Below are 17,642 nucleotides of genomic sequence, written 5' to 3'. Positions count from 1 at the left end.
GCATAAGAAACTAAGATACAGAAATAAAATAACAAGTGAATAAATAATGAGTTCGGAGATATTATACTGCAAGAAGCATTCGACAGAACTCTAATGGACCTAAGTCGAAACAAGAGCCCTGGATAAGACGTTATTCTTCTAGAAATATTGAGATACTTGGGAGAACGAGCCATGACAAAAGTATTCCATCTGATGTACAAGATACGGGGTGGATAAAAATATGGGACCACCAAAAACAGAAAACATCTCCAAGCTAATATGGGTAAGGAAAGCCGTCGGCATTCAAAACAACTTCCATTCGTTTCTGAATGGATAAATGCAGGTCTTATAAGGTTTTCAAGAGAATCGTATACCATTTTTCCTGCAAAATAATGGCAAATTCAGATGACGATGATGGTGGCGGAGAACGATCACGCACCCTTGTCTCCAAAGTAAACTACAAAATCTCAATAATATTGAGATCTAAAGACTGTGGTGGTCACGAGAATCACGATAGTTCGTCCTCGTACTCACAAAGGCACTCCTGAAAGATTCGAGCTGAATGAAAAGGGGGGGGGGGGGGGTGGAGAGGGCTGTAGTCTTGGAACACAGCTTCACCATTAGAGAACAAACATTGTACCATGGTACGGACGTGAAGAGCCAAAATGGTCACATAATCCTTGGCAGTCTACCCGTAAAGCTCATGGGAAACCACGATATAGCTATCCAAATCATCACCCAACCTCCATCATTGTTCACTCTTGGAACGTTAACTTAGCCAGAAGTTGGAAACAGTGTGAAATAAGATTCAGTAGATATAATTTAATACGTATATTGTTCGGTAGTTAAATTCTTATGGCTATGACACCACGGTTTCCTGTTATAGGCCTTTTTATCACTTATGAGTCAATGTGGAATTTGTGCCCGCTCTTCAAATCCCTACTTACGGAGCTACTTTCGTGATGTTTTGAGGCTGACTGGTTTCGCGAGTGCAACATTCAGATATGCATTAACTCATGCTGCTGCTGTCCTTTTAACTCTCTCCACAATACTCTTCATTGACCGCCTGTCACAATCAGTCAACACAAAATCTAGTCTGCGTTGAGTCTCAGCGGATAATGTTTCTCCGATTTCCCTGTATGCGGTATAAATCTTCTGTACGACATCTTTTGAAACGCCAAACACTTCGGCTACCCTGGTTACGGAATCACTGATAGTACGTGTACGAACACTTTGCCCACGTTCGAATGCACTTGACTCCAATATAATGCAGTCAATACACAGAAATGCGTTCTGACCAAGGATGACACTATTACAATGAAATGACAACCCTTAGCTGCTTACAGGCGTTGACATACGTCAACGGGGACAGATGAAAATGTGTGCTCCGACTGGGACTCGAAGCCGGGATCTCCTACTTACATGGCAGACGCTCTATCCATCTGAGCCGCCGAGGACACAGAGGATAGTGCGACTGCAGGCATTTATCTCTGGCACGCCTCCCGCGACACCCACATTCCCAACGTATTGTCCCGCACTACATTCGTAGTGCCCCCGCCCATTATACCCATTACTCAAGGCGCGTTGCCTATTCCCGTAAGAATTCGGGCACTTTTTGTGCATCCGCACAGAAGAAGGAGATGGTCAAGTGGCCGGTGAGCTTTAACTATATATATATTAAGATGGTATCATCTTAGTATACATAAGGATGACACTTGCAGCGTGCTGCGGACGCTGCACAAGGGCAGTTCCTGGGGAAATAGAACATTAAAACGTGCAGACTTGGAGGGCATCTGCATTTATGTTGAAGAAGAACGAAACTTTGTCTCGAAACCAAAATCCAAGAAGATTCTGGTCGTATGTGAGATATGCTAGCGTCAAGACACAATAAATGCCTTGTGTGAGCAGTAGCAATCGGAATACTCTGGACGACAGCGATACAAAAGCAGAGCTACTATACATAGCCTTCTGAAATTTCTTCACCAGGGAAGACGAAGTACATACCCGTGAATCCAAATCAACAACAGCTGCTAACATGATTGACGCAGAAGTAGATATCCTCGGAGTAGTGAAGCAATTTAAATCGCTTAACAAAAGCAAGTCTTCACGGTCCGATTGCATACCAGGTAGGATCTTTTCAGGCCATGATGGTATAATAACTCCATACTTCACAACCTTATACAACAGTTCGCTAGACGAAAGGACCGTACCCAAAGACTGGGAAGTTATGTAAATTTTCAAGAAAGGTTGTAGGAGTGATCCACTAAATTATAGGTCCATTTCATTAACGTCGATATGCAACAAGATTTTGGAATACATACTGTGTTCGAACGTTATCTCGAAGCGAACGGTCTATTGACACACAGTCAACACGAATTTAGGAAACATCGTTTTTTGAAACATAACTAGCTCTTTACTCACATCAAGTGTTGAGTGCCATTGACAAGGGATTTCATATTGTTTCCGAATTTCTAGATTTACAGAAGCCTTTTGACACTGTACCACACACGCGGCTGGTACTGAAATTGTGTGCACACTAAATATCGTCTCAGTTCTGTGACCGGATTCGTGATTTCCTATCAGGGAGGTCACAGTTCGTAGTAACTGGCGGAAAGTCATCTAGTAAGGCAGATGTGATTTGTGTTGGTCCCCAGGGTAGTATAGTGTTATATGCCCTTTGCTGTTCCTGATCTATATAAACGATTTAGGAGACAATCTGAGCAGCCCTCTTAGGTTGTTTCCAGATGATGCTGTCGTTTATCGTCTAGTAAAGTCATCAGAAGATCAAATCAAATTGTAAAACGATTTATAAAAGACATCTGTACGGTGCGAAAATTGGCAGATCATCCACATGAGTGCTACAAAGGAGTCCGTTGAACTTCGGTTACACGATAAATACGTCAAATCTAAAGGCCATAAACTCAATTAAATATCTGTTAATTACAATTACAAACAACTTCAATTGGAAGGAACACATAGAAATGGTTCAAATGGCTCTGAGAACTATGGGACTTCTGAGGTTATCAGTCCCCTAGAACTTAGAACTGCTTAAACCTAACTAATCTAAGGACATCACACACATCCATGCCCGAGGCAGGATTCGAACCTGCGACCGTAGCGGTCGCACGGTTCCAGACTGTTGCGCCTAGAACCGCTCGGCCACCCTGGCCGGCGGAACACATAGTAACAGTTGTGGGGAAGGCTAACCAAAGACTGTGTTTTTTTGGCAGGACACTTAGAAAATGTAACAGAACTACTAAAGACAATGCCTAGACTACACTTGTCCGTCCTCGTTTAGAATACTGCTGTGGGGTGTGGGATCCTTACCAGAGAGGAGTGACGGAGAACATCGACAATGTTCAGGTAAGGGGAGCACGTTTTGTATTATCGCGAAATAGGGGTGGGAGTGTTCCTGAAATGATACAAAGTTTGGGGTGGGCATCATTAAAACAATGGCGTTTCCCATTGCGGCAGAATCTTCTCACGAAATCTTAATCACTAACTTTCTGTTCCAACTGCAAAAATATTTTGTTGACGCCGACCTATATAGGGAGAAACTATCAAAATTAAGTAAGGGGAAATCAGAGTCGCACGGAATGATATGTGTGTCCATTTTTTCCGCACCTGTACGAGATTGGAATAATAGAGAATTACTGTGGAGGAGCTTCATTGAATCCTCTGCCAGGCGCATAAACGTGATTCGTAAACCATGAAGACGTAGCTGTAGATCAAGCACGCATTTCTCGCAGTGTTTCGTATTTTAGTCCAATGCCAGCACGTGGAAAAGCTATTACCATAAAGAAACAAAGATCAGCAGAAAAGGGTTACATTGTTTAGAAACATTTTTGTATTGAGGAGTAGGAGTTGTTCCCTTAACACGAAACATAGTAAGTTAATCCACAGATACAGATGAAGTATGGGAATAATGAACCTCAGAGGAGACTGTACTTCACGCCACAAAACGAAGGCAGAAAACCTTCTCAGCAATCCAGAACACAAATGGCCACACAAAGATAATTCATTACTCGGTTGCACAATGCAAGAGCGTCAACAATATATAAATACTGCCTAAGATTGTCGAAACATAATTTTGCATTCTACCTTACTTTTCATCATCAGAAAATGAATGAGTATCAATCATTGATGAGTAAAGGTGCCGGTTTTCTAACAGTATAGGTTAGTGAACAAACTGTATTGCCCCTTAGAAACAGAGATCATGAATTTTTGGAATCTATTTTAGGGTTGTATCGGTTATAAGCAAAATGTTTCAGGTGGGGACGTGGCACAACTAGTACTAATCGTGTTGTGAGTCACCCGTTGTCACTGTCCAGAATGTCCTGAAAACTTGAGGGTTCCGCAAGAGAGAGTAGTTGAAGTAGTGTTACAAAAATAATCGTCCGTGACAGATGAATAAGCATTTCAAGGCCCCACTGTTCGAAGGTGAAACAAAGTCTTTTCGTGATAAAATGAACAACGAGCAACGATTAAAAATGGAGAAAGAATACAAAATAAGTGTTTCGTGGTATGTAACACATCCTGAATAAAGATTATAGCACCAGAAATAATGACAAGTTGTATCATGATTAATGCGTGTAAAATCACTGCGCAAAATAACTACTTGCGTTATCTGAGACATAATGGAATGTGCCACATAAAAAAAATGCACCTCTTCAAATCTAGAATGCAATGAATTCTGAAAGGCGATTTCAACCTTTATGTCTATAAAATACAATTTCACAAAGTGTAAATCTAAATTACCATGAAAAGTACCGAGCAGTTCCTCATTGGGTCCTTGGGAAACACAGATCGGACCATTTCATCAAGAAAATAATAATCACTGATGTGACGCACTTTCTGTTGAATAGCTTCTTGAACAAGAAAATTACGGAATTTGGGGAACAGAAAACCCTCGAGCCGTTGCAATCACTACGAGTGACTGTGTGATATGGTACTGGGGCTGAGGGCGTAATTGGGACGTCTTCTGAAGATGGCAATGGAAAGGCATTAACAATGGACGGCAAACGCTACTGCAAGATATTATGAGAGTTTAGGTGCTTTTAACTGGATCGCATGAACGCCGAAGGGGTTTGGTCGCAAGAAGACGACGCAAGCTGTTTCATTTGAACTGCAGTAGAGGACTTGTTACGAGAGCATACATCGTCACAGGTAGCATACACTGCATTAACTTGTAAATTACTTACTTCATCAATAAATTTCAGTGTTATCATGTACTCAAAAGTTGCGTACTTTATGGGAGACCCTTTAACAAACAAAATTTCATTAAGGCAGCAAATGAAAAGGTATATCCTTTATTAACGCGAAGGTTGGTTTGAACACCAACCATGGTGCTGAGGAAGGTAGGATGTCATTCCTTCCACTGAAGTTTGAAGTGACCTACTCAGTCAGTTATTGGGGTACCTACATTCTAACGTGTCCATCGAACCATGGCACGTCTCCAAATTTATCACAGTGACAAATGATTGTGAGAAGTGAAAGAAGTGACTGGGAACAGATTAAGATCCTAAGACTGACTGGGAATCAAATCTTAGATGTTTTGGATCCGAACTGCAAACGATAGGACATGAAGTACGAAACCATATATACATAACATAAAAATAAACACACTGTAAATTGCATAATCTCTTCACTTTTCTGAAATACTTGTCAATATTGTGCACATGAGATCTGTTCTAAATTTAATTTTTGAATTGATGTTTCCATGTGGAATTGTGTCAGTTCAATTTATGGCACTTAACGTGTTCTTTTGTTGATTAAGTTTCGTTACATTACATAGTAAAAAATTTCGAGATTTCGTTAATTAATGCGTGCTTGATTTGCACAAACAAGTGTCACCTATCTGATCAAAAGCACCCAGACACCTATCTCATCTATGCTCAAAATCTGTCCTAGTTAAAAATAATAAAATCTCATTCATTTAGATGTGAAATAAACAAGCTCTCATCCCTTGAAAAACTGGGAATTTATTTTTAAGACAGAGGGAAATTTTGCAATGTTGTTAATTTTTTTATTGTTACAAAAAAGGGATGTCAATATCGAATATGCGGTAAGTTTACTGAGAGAAGCCACAATGTTTACACAGATGTCATTTTGTATGCTTGGAGGACCTATCTGCCGTCCGTTCTCAGTAATTCTGTGTCTCAAGTTAAATTGTCACAGGTAAGTAAGAAATTTAAGCGCAAACCTTCATCATTCATGGATGTGAAAGACGTATTCATAATTAAAATTTTCTTAAGCAACTATATTTCGTTTACATTTCAGGTTAATTTGACATTAAGAATTCACCTAAGTGTTTTAACACTGGACACACCTTTTTCCATACGTGCAGTGAAGTGACTTTCGTTTCCTAGAAGCGTGAATTAAATTCAAAATAAAGACAGAATATTAACAGTACTTCGACTGTAAAATAATCCTCGGGCACCTAATATTTTCTGTAATTCGTGTACTGTAAATTTACATTGTTGGTTAAATAAAACAGTAAAGCCAATGCCATTAGCAGAGGACCGGCGATAACCTTCATATCGTGTCACTGATCTTTAGTTTTGTACGGCGGCTCCTGTTAAACATGGAATCTTGAGAGAAAAAGCAGACCATCGCTTATTCAACTCTGCCATCAGATACAATACTAGTACCGTATGGAGAAAGGCTGGCTGTTTCAGTTCCTCAAAAACATGTGTCCTAGAGTCTGATGAAGACGTGGAGGGTTAATGCAAACAGCCGCTCGGTCTTTCTAACAGGTTCCAGATTATACACAAGAAACGATCTCTCCCAGCGGGCCACATGAAATATGATAGTAAGATCTTAACGATTAAAATCCGCGGGAGTTGCCTAAAAGCAAGGCCGAACTTCTTGGCTCCAGGCTTCCGCAGTGGAATCTCCTCGGAAAAATGTGAAATTTTCTGTATATAGACGTCGATAAAGAGACTAAACACCATTCTTTGAAATGGAAAACAATCTTATTGCATAAAGTGATGTACATGGTCTGATGGCGTCTTTGAGAATGGAGCATACTCCCGACGACTTTAGACTTCTCACTGACTCATCTAAATTTAGCTTGAAATCTGTTTTGCCTGACGACGGAAACAAACTCGCGTTTGTTCATGTAAAGTCACGCTGTACATATAATGACGAGATGTGAAAATTTAAAATTCGTCCTGGGAAAGTAAATTATAAAGTACATCACTGGAAGATATGTGTCGATCTAAAGGATATTGCTATCATAGTCGGAATGCAGCTAGAATACACCAAATATTGCTGTTTGATTTGCGAGTGGGACAGTAGAGATAGGAAATTACACCATGTCCGAAGTACCTGGCCTGAAACGAAAATGGTGTAGGCTAGAAAACAGAATATGCAGTACACTTTTATTTCCATATTCACACATAAAGCTAGGACTTTGGAAGAATTCAGAGATAGCTTTGAATGATGGAGAAAATTTCAAGTATTTAAAAAGAAAATTCCCAACTTTCTGTTATGCTAAGATCATAGACAGACTCTTACTTATATTGCACATTCGAGAACTATTTAAGCCGGAAACATTTAATAGCGTCATTGAAAGGGATGTGAAAGCAACTTCTGAGGTCTTCAAACATGTGTACAGTTTCTTGGGATATCAAATAGCTGAAAATTAGGGAGTAGATATCAATGAATTATTAAGGACATAGGCCCACCAAGGGCCAGGTCGCAATATTTCATTCAGGATCCATTTATTGGTCTCAGCCCACATCTCGTGGCTGTGCGGTAGCGTTCTCGCTTCCCACGCACGGGTTCCCGGGTTCGATTCCCGGCGGGGTCAGGGATTTTCTCTGCCTCGTGATGCCTGGGTGTTGTGTGATGTCCTTAGGTTAGTTAGGTTTAAGTAGTTCTAAGTTCTAGGGGACTGATGACCATAGTGCTCAGAGCCATTTGATTTTTTTTCTCTCACTCTAATTCATCTATGTAGATAATTAATTCATTAATTTTATTTCTCAGTCCTCGAATATTTTGATGCAATAAAGATAGCTGACATTTCACATTGACTGTGCTGAAATTGGGTAGAGCTAAAGTACCTGATGACTGTTGAAAATTCTTAACCAATGTTGATGTAATAAGCTAGAATTATATTTTTTGGTTTCTTTCTCAAATTGTCTCAGTCCTAACCTCTCTTAAAATTTGAGTTCTAGTGAGACCAGAAAGAAACCAAATTTTAAGAGAGGGTAGGACTGAGACAAACCTTCAGTTTGAGAAGGAAACCAAAAAACATAATTCTAGCTTATTACAACAGCATAAACAGCCATTAGTTAAGAATTTTCAACAGTCAGCAGATATTTTAACTCTACCCAACTTTAGCTCAGACAACATGAAATGTCAGCTATCTTTATTGCATCAAAATATTGTAGGACTGTGAAATAAAATTAATGAATTAATAATCTGCATAGATGAATAAGAGTCTCAAACCCAGTTGACATACTCCGCCTCTCTGAACATCATGTGAGCACTGATATAGAACTTTTAAGTGTTACAGGGTTTAGGTTAGCATCTCACTTTTGTATATCAGAAATGGAGAAAGGAGGAGTTGCCACATTCATCAGGAACTGTCATTAATTTAAGAACGTAGACATTCATAAATTTTACCTAGAACAGCATATGGAAGCATGTGCAACAGAAGTAGAATTTCACAAAAAATCCTTCATAATATTAAGTGTATATCAAGTACCTGCAGGTAACTTTAATCTGTTCATGAACCACCTCGAAGCTGTACTGGCCCATTTAACAACAAAAAACAAAGAAATAGTGGTTGCTGGTGATTTCAATGTAGAGTTCGTTAAAGATTCTCCCAATAAGAACTTATTTGAATTAGTAACACTATCATTCAACTTAATTCCCACTGTAACGTTCACCACTAGGGTAGCTAATTGCTCACAAACAGCCATTGATAATATCTTTATAGAAAAGTCCAAGGAACAAAATTATATTACAAAACCAATAGTCAATCGCCTCTCAGATCATGGCATGCAGTTTTTTCTGTTAAATGTTAACACTGAATAGGATATAAAGTCTGTTAAATCTGAGCTGAAGAGGATAATGAATAATCCAAAAATTGATTACTTCAGGACACTCCTCAGAGCATTAACTGGACTGACGTTTACAGTGCTCATGGCATGAATGAAAAATGTAACACTTTTGCTAATAAAGTACTTACTTTATTCGAACACCGTTTTCCCCAAAACTTACCAAGGTTAGTCTACAAAAAAGCCATGGATTATTCAAGGAGGGGTATCTTCTAAAACAATGAGAAAACTGTATCTGTCAATCCGAAACAGTCCCAATGTAGATGCTATAGCACATTACAAGAAATACTGCAAAATATTAAGGACCGTAATATGGACATCAAAGCAAATATATTACAAGGTAAAGATAGTCATATCAGATAATGTAATAAAGACAATATGGGATTTAGTGAAGGTGGAGACCAGTAGAACCAGACATGAAGAGGGACAAATAGCTTTAAGAGTGACAGATGTGTATAGTGTAGCAGAACTTTTTAACAAACACTTCATAACTGTTACTGAAAAGATGGAAGTGTCAGGTTCTGTAGATACTGTTATGAAATACCTCAGACCAGACATTTCGAGTAACTTCAATAATATTAATTTTACCCTCACTACCCAGAAGAAATAATGTTCATCATAAAATCTTTAAAATCAAAAACATCTATTGAGTACGATGAAATGTCAACAAAGCAAATTAAAGAATGTGATTCTGAGTTAAGTGGCATATTAAGATATCTGAGTAACCAGTCGTTTATCAGTGGAATATCTCCTGAAATGTTAAAATGTGCGGTAGTTAAGCCACTGTTTAAGAAGGGAAATAATTAAATAGAGTCAAATTTCAATCCAATTTCACTTTCGCCAGCATTCTCAACAATTTTAGAAAAAGTAATGTACAATTGGCTTTATAACCGTCTTATCTCAAATAACATACTGTCAAAGTCACAGTTCGGATTTCTAAAAGTTCTGATATATCGACACTTACAGTGAAAATGTGCTTAATTCATTAGATACAAAATTGCAGGCAACTGGTATATTTTGTGATCTGTCAAGGGTATTTTACTGTGTAAATCACAATATCGTTTTAAGTAAATTACAATATTATAGTGTAACAGGAAATGCTGCAAAATGGCTCAAATCATATATCTCTGGCAGGAAACAAAGGGTGTCATTAGGGAAGAGACACGTATCAAGCTATCAGGCATCATCCAACTGGCAACTGATTACATGTGAGGTCCCAAAAGGTTCCATTTTAGGGCCCTTACTTTTTCTTGTGTATGTCAATGACCTTTCATCAGTAACATTACCAGATGCCAAAGTCGTTTTGTTTGCCGATGATGCAAACATTGCAATAAATAGCAAATCAAGTGTAGTCATAGAAAGAACAGAAAATAAAATATTTGTGGGCACAATCACTGTTTCCTAGCCAATTCTTTGTCACTAAACTTCGAAAAAAGACACTGCATGCAGTTCAGAACTTGTAAGGGGTGGCCCATGAGTATATGCCTAACGTATGATGATATATGATTTATGATGACAAGCAGATAGAAGTGGACAGTCTTAATTTCTTGGTATTACGGCTTTATAATAAAATCAACTGGGAAATGCACACCACAGAGTTTCTGAAGCGTCTTCACAAATCTCTATTTGCGATGCGTATTGTGTCAGGCATAGGGGATGCAAAAATGAAAAAGCTGGCATACTATGCTTACTTTCATTCTATAATGACATATGGAATTAGCTTTTGGGGTAATTCATCAAGTTCCAGGCATAAAAACGTGCCGAAAGAATTATATGTGGTGTGAACTCAAGAAAATCCTGCAGAAGCCTGTTTAGGGAACTAGGGATACTAACTACTGGTTCCCAATATATTTATTCTTTGATGAAATTTGTCATTAAAAATATATCACTTTTTCGAACAAACAGCTAAATTCATGGAATCAATACTAGAAATAAGAATAATCTTCACAAGGATTTAAAGTCACTTAGTCTTGTACAAAAAGGTGTGCATTATTCAGGAACACACATTTTCAATAACTTGCCAGCAGCCATAAAAAGCTTAGCAACCAATGAAATTCAGTTTGAGAGAAGCCTAAAGGATTTATTGGTGGCCAACTCCTTCTACTCCAATGATGAATTTCTCAGTGGAACCAACTAATTTGTGTGTATATATATGTAAGTACAATGTAACTTTTGCACAATTTCATTGCAGTAATGTGTTCATTGTAAATAATTGTGTGTGTGTGTGTTTGTGTGTGTGTGTGTGTGTGTGTGTGTGTGTGTGTGTGTGTGTGTGTGTCTGTGTGTGTGTCGAAGTACAATATAACTTCTTCACCGTTTCAGTGCAGTAATTTGGCCATTGTAAGTAAGTATTGTAGCAGTTGTATTACACGTTTATTACCTTATAAATAAATAAATGAACTTTATTTTTAATTCAGTGCATTAGTATTTCTGAAATGATTCTTTCATATAGTGTTCATTAAAAAATGGCGATCATTCCACTTGGGACCTATTGGATGGTTCATTAGCTTATTTGTTTGAGTTGTAAATATTTGCCATTTATTGTTGTATTTCTGCCATGTTCTACATCCTGGAGGACCTCCTCACTGCAGATCAATTGGAATGAAAGCAAATCTAATCTTATCTAATCTAATCACATTTCGATTTCTTTCCAGCCATTTGGGACGCTATGAGTAAAGAGAACGGAGAGCCCTTCCATCAAGTCACTTTATCAATGGCAATAATGTATCAGGGCAAGTGAAACTCAACTGTATTTACAGACAGCTGTTGGAATATTAGAGAGAGGAGCTGCAGAAGCAGATTACGGACGAAAATCACAAAAACAGAAGCTCTCAAACGAGTAATTACGTAGGTAAGGCCCCAAAGTGAGACATTTTATACATATTTATATATAAATAAATATCTTTGACCACCCAAGAGCTAACAAAATATTCCTGGCGCCATATCGTTATTTTTTGACCTCAATTTGGTTTTAATTGTCTATATCTGTAAAGAATAGAGGAAACTCAAAATTTCTTGGAGAACAGTGATTAGTGGGCATTAATACGTGGTGTGTTCCCTGAAGTATCTGAAACTGTGTGTATGAGTGACAATGCATTATTGCTCAAAAAACGACACCAGAGAAGGTAGTGATGTATGGGACAGTGATCTAGAGTGAAGTAGACCCATCCCAAATATGTTCATTGGGTTAACGTCTGGACTGTCGGCAGGTGAGTCCATTTTAGGAATTTTGCTGCCCACAAACCGTTGCCTCACAGATGCTGCTTTATAGCAGGGGGTGCATTGTTATTCTGATACAATAATCGTGACCTAACTGTTAGTCTACTCTACGCTGAACACAGTGTTATATAATGTATTCATATCTTTCTCCGTTTAGTTTTTTCACAATCACTAGATGAAAGCTAACAGCGTAACATCACCTTCTCCACACTTCACTATTGCCACTACACATGATGGTACGTACTCTTCTCCAGGCATTTGCCAATCCCAAACCTTTCTGTCGGACTGCCACAGGGAATTTCCTGTTTCAGAACACTAGATCACTCGTTTCCAGTCATTCACTGTCCATTGGCGTCACATTTTATACCACTTTAAATACCGCTTAGAACTGACAACCCAAATGAGTTGGTCGTTGGGATCCACTCGACCGTTGTACTCCTTTTTTTTTAATTCCCAACACTTAGGAATGATTTCTTCCGCTGATTCTTGGAGATTTCTTGGAACCATCCTCCACAATAGTCGTAGCGCCGTTACTTATCCCTTCGCATTTACATTTAACAATCACATCACCAATAATAGACTGGGTCAACACTGGACTACTCTCTGATAGATTTTTCATTCAGGTTACATCCAATGGTAGTCAACGTTCGATGTTACTTAACTGTGACCGCCCCAGTCTGATGTCTACTGCTTTTCTCCAGCCTACACAACACTCTCTGTGCCTCTTTTTATACTGGTATCCTTTATATTGGCGATTCTGCCTCTCCTGACATCTAGTGGTCACTTCCAGACGCCACAGGAGTGGCCGGATACATTTCATCAGATAGTGTACGTTCGTATTAATGAAAAATAAATAAATAAACACACAGCGTCTTGCATTAGTTAGAATTCCTCTCCACTGTTTTTTTAAATACTTCGTAATACTGTGCATATCAAATTTATTCAAATTTTGAATATCAAATTAAAGTCTCCTTTAGGACATTGTGGCAGTTAGACTCCACAGGCTACATAATATATAATTTCCAAATATTATTATATAAATCATACTTGAATTATGGAACCAAACATATACGAGAGTATTCGAGATGAGTAGACGAGAAGATTAATGTTTACTTACGTAGTATAGAATGAGCGCTGTCAATGGTAACCAGAAGAGGCTGTGGACGGTTCCTTTGTTGCCGAACTCCATCAAGTAGAAGTACGTTCCCAGTGCTGCCACAGTTACAGCGCAGCCTCCGAACGAGAAGAGAACGAGGGGTCTCCTGCCCACTCGATCCACGAGGAGGACGCCGAGGATGCTGAAGGCCACCTGGACGGCGCAGAGGATGATGGCCGAGACGCTGGCGTCTAGTGAGCTGCCGGTGGTCTGGAAGATCTGCGTCGAGTAGACGCCTATGGTGGCGCTCCCTCCGAACACCAGTACGATCACGTAAGTAATCGACAGCTGTCATAAGGAAAGAACAGTCTCGCTTTACTGACAGGAGGACTAATTTAACTGATAGATATTCAGCACGAACATAGAAGTTTTCAAGACACAAATTAATTACAGAGATTAGCTGCCATTGACTTATATCAATGGGCCAAGTTGACAATCTGTGCCTGACTAGGATTCGGACCTGGAACTCCCGCTTTTTAGGCAGATGGTCTGACCACTATGACATCCTGACACAGTTGTCCCCACAAGCGAACGGACTACTCTGGCACGCCTCCTGTCAGACGCCAATTCTCATCTGATACCACTTTCTACTGATGTAACACCCCTGTTCATTAGTCGCATTACATGTTGTATCTCACCAATTCCTGTATGAGTTCAAGCTTGGTGTGCATCTGCACTGTAGGCATCATTGGCCGTCTTCACCTTAACTATTTAAAAGTCCAAAAGATCGTGCTTAACAGCCGTGGACGCCGATGACAGCTCATCACGGACCTTACTTAGGTGAGTCTTAATGACCAGCCGGCCATTGTCGGAGCGTTTGCAGATCATTACCGATAATTTTATCGCGTGAAGAGTTAAGAAGAGTTGAATGATAACTACACTTCGCAGCATGTTTCCCACACCCTCGACAACACAGCAGCATCGTTGCCTTTAGCGGACATTACACAAGACGACGTTCAGGTTGTGAGGGACAGTGGTGCGCTTACCACGTCACTCGGGCCACACAGACTGCTGCTCGAAATCTAACCGACTGTCTGCATCATAATGAAGTCACGTTGGATCACCATGTACCGTGAGCTTGTGTCCACCGGAATTTGCGTGCCACCTGCCTTCGTCTATGGACTACTGACCCCGCTACCGATACACGAGAGGCCGGATGATCGTCGACTACTGCCCAACTACAGAGTTAAATTCGGTCTATAAGATCTTAGCCGGGCCTCTGGCGGCGCATATGCAGACGACCACCACGTATGGAACTGATAACTCTCGCCACATCCTCTTGTGACCTCAACTGATTTCTACTACTCTTTGAACAGAGCGCACCACAACTTTCTTACATCAGTTGTCGCCTGCTTGGGCTTCCCACTTGAATTCCTCGACTCAGTTTTCCGCCTCTTACACAGAGCTTCGTAAGATTTTCAGGTAAATGGAGGTAGGTGGGACCAGTGCAAATCCACCGTTCGGTTCGACAATGATATTCACTCCCCACGATGTTTTACATGATCGCACTGGAACCACTCATAGGAGGGCTTAAAACAAATCTCTGGAATAACTTTGAGGGGCGACAACTATAACTGCATCAAGTATGCCGATGATCTCCCACTGCTGACCCGGTCGAGTGATGAGATGCACTCCATGCTTGATGGATCAGGGGGTAAGGCTTGGCGGCGAGAAGCCATATGAATGTAGCCAAGGCGGCAGGGATGCATATTGGGAGGAGCCTCCGGGAGAGCAGCGTGGCACCCATGGCAGTGGTAAATACGATGAGATATTTGGTTATTATATTTACACAATATGTGTGTTGTGCGGCTACCACAAACTTTAAACGACTACTGCGGGTGACACGCACAGAATTTTGTCAAAACCTACTTCGATGCAAAGACCTACTAGAGCAACCTGAGGTCCTTAATATTCAAGTGGTGACAAGTCGATACAAATAGCTCAGGTGCTCCCACTACCGACAGCAATAGCATGAAGATTGTAGGTGGCGGTAGGATTACCTTACTGCTGGATTGCCGTTTAAAGTCCGCTACGGTAGTTTCATCCACTCTTTGTGCGAGGGTGGATTGGACTTATAAATGTATGAGTGTGTGCTATAGACTTGTATTTGTGTGGAATGGCAGAACTATAGACCCATCAACACTGTTAACTTATGGGCCATCTGTTAGAGGAACTGATTCAAGTATCAACCGTGCCATCTGTTACGGCTGTGCACATTATTCCCTCTCTGTCCCACACCTCTGCATTACTTCTCAGATATAGTTATGCGCAACGTGATCTCCATACCACTAGAGCTCCGAACGTAAGAGACATTTATAAATCGCTGCAGATATCCATCCTTGATGTCGTGATTGAAAGTAGAAGCCATTTCTACGTGGGTGTGAAAAATGTGGTACCATGTTCTCATCTGGAAAACCAAGATCAGGGACAGGTTGCACGCTATCGGACTAACGGGTTCTTCGTTCTGCCTGCAGTGCCACTTGGATCTGGTGGATTAAGGTTTGACACATGGATACTTGTACAGAAGGTCCCCGCCTGCTATCTTCGCACCCCACCTTACACAATTGACTATCGGCTTTTTTATGTTTGGAGGATACTTACTTCCCGACCATCGAAGATTCAAGGTCTGGCATGATTTAAAGCGACGAGAGTTTATTACATATTCTGGGGTAATGAGGAGGTGGTTATCGACTATTGGCAATGTCTCCAAGACAGTCATAGCACACTTGAGCGCACTTCTCGTTACCAAAATGGAATGTCTCATGTACCTGTCTCTAACTACAATTCCACGTTCAAAGTCTGTTAATTCCTGTTGTGTGACCATAATCACGTCGGAAACCTTTTAATTCTATGCCTGAGAACCAATGACAGTCCATCACTGCAATATCCGTTTATATCTCGTGTAAATTATGTATATGTGCATATCGCTCACCTCAGCGTAGTTGTAATCGGAAAGAGAAAGGTGTTAAGTTCGATAAAGTGTAGGTTTTTTACTTTGCGTCAACAGAAAGAGAATATATTATTTTTATTAAAGAATGACAAACGCTTATTTTTATTCGAGAACGAATTGCCAGCCAGAGATAATCTAGCAATCGCCATCACGCGACGAGTAATGGTGCCCTCTACGCAGCTCTATGAATGCGGGACCCATCGAGTCCGTGATGCAATTGCCGTTTTACTTCCATGGTTCCCGTAGTCGGAGACAAAACTTCAGAGAATGGTCGTAGTTCTATGTATCGACCCTCCCCTCTCCGACCGTAAGTTATAACTGAAGTAAACACTGGCCGTGAACACCAACATTGTATGGACAAACAAACTGACTACGACTGCCTGAGAAGTAGGAGAAAACATTGGTGCAACCTGAGAACAAACTCCTTTAAAGATAGTTCTTGACATAATGCGGGTATGTTAACTTACCACGAAGGCCCTACGCGCACCGGCGTTCCTCCGCAGTTCCAGGAAGGCGTCCGCGGCGCTGATCTCGTTCTTGGTGCGCTCTTCTAACGCCCTCTGGATGGCCTCCAACTCGCCTATTACATCTTTATTCGAGCTTTTCCCACGCAACCGCATCAGGGCTTGTGCTGCCTCCTGCGAGCGGTGTTTGGCAACCAAGAAGTACGGACTCTCCGGCATCCACCAGAACGACGCCACAAACAAAATGGGGCCGGCCATCATGAACTCCGTCACGCCGTCGAATGGTGCGTAGGAAGCCACAATCATCATCAGGAAGGCGCCTACACTGGCCATCAGCAGACCAAGTGAGACCAGTAACCCTCTGATGTGGTCCTGTGCTATCTCCACCACGTACAGAGGAAACACCTGTGGGAAAACAGTAAAACATTTTCAATTTTAGCTTTACATACATTCTTATATTTTGTCTCTTGAAGAGGTGTACATCATTTAATTTAATATTGAAACTGCAGAGAAAAATAGAAATTAATATTACTATTTCTCACTTTTTCTTTAAACAGTTAGTGTTTCGAATGCTTGATGCGAACTATTCTCGCTGTTGTCGACAACGACCGGTATAGTGATTTGGTGATCATATGGGGCATTCAATGCACAGAGAACCAAATCACAATCGCATATAGAAAATTTGGAGAGAAATAGCCCATGTTTTACTTTATAATTAATCACAGGTGCCGATATGATTTTAGTGTTCGGTAACAGGGAGTGATCTGACAAACTAGTGACCTTAATCTGTATTCCTGCCTTAAAAT

The 17,642-nt window shown here is 40.4% G+C and overlaps 1 protein-coding gene across 1 annotated transcript in view; it reads right to left on the bottom strand.

Moving 5' to 3' along the window:
* LOC126267198 (facilitated trehalose transporter Tret1-like) overlaps positions 1–17,642 on the bottom strand; it is a 98,167-nt gene that overhangs the window by 7,855 nt on the left and 72,670 nt on the right. Inside the window, exons 3-4 of the mRNA XM_049972167.1 lie at positions 16,840–17,241; positions 13,384–13,710 (exon numbers count right to left, since the gene is read on the bottom strand). Coding sequence (XP_049828124.1) covers positions 13,384–13,710; positions 16,840–17,241 — 729 coding nt within the window. The remainder of the gene's footprint in view (positions 1–13,383; positions 13,711–16,839; positions 17,242–17,642) is intronic.

Source organism: Schistocerca gregaria, chromosome 4 (assembly GCF_023897955.1).
Source record: "Schistocerca gregaria isolate iqSchGreg1 chromosome 4, iqSchGreg1.2, whole genome shotgun sequence".
Lineage (NCBI taxonomy): Eukaryota > Metazoa > Arthropoda > Insecta > Orthoptera > Acrididae > Schistocerca > Schistocerca gregaria.
This window is presented reverse-complemented; position numbering and strand designations above follow the sequence as displayed.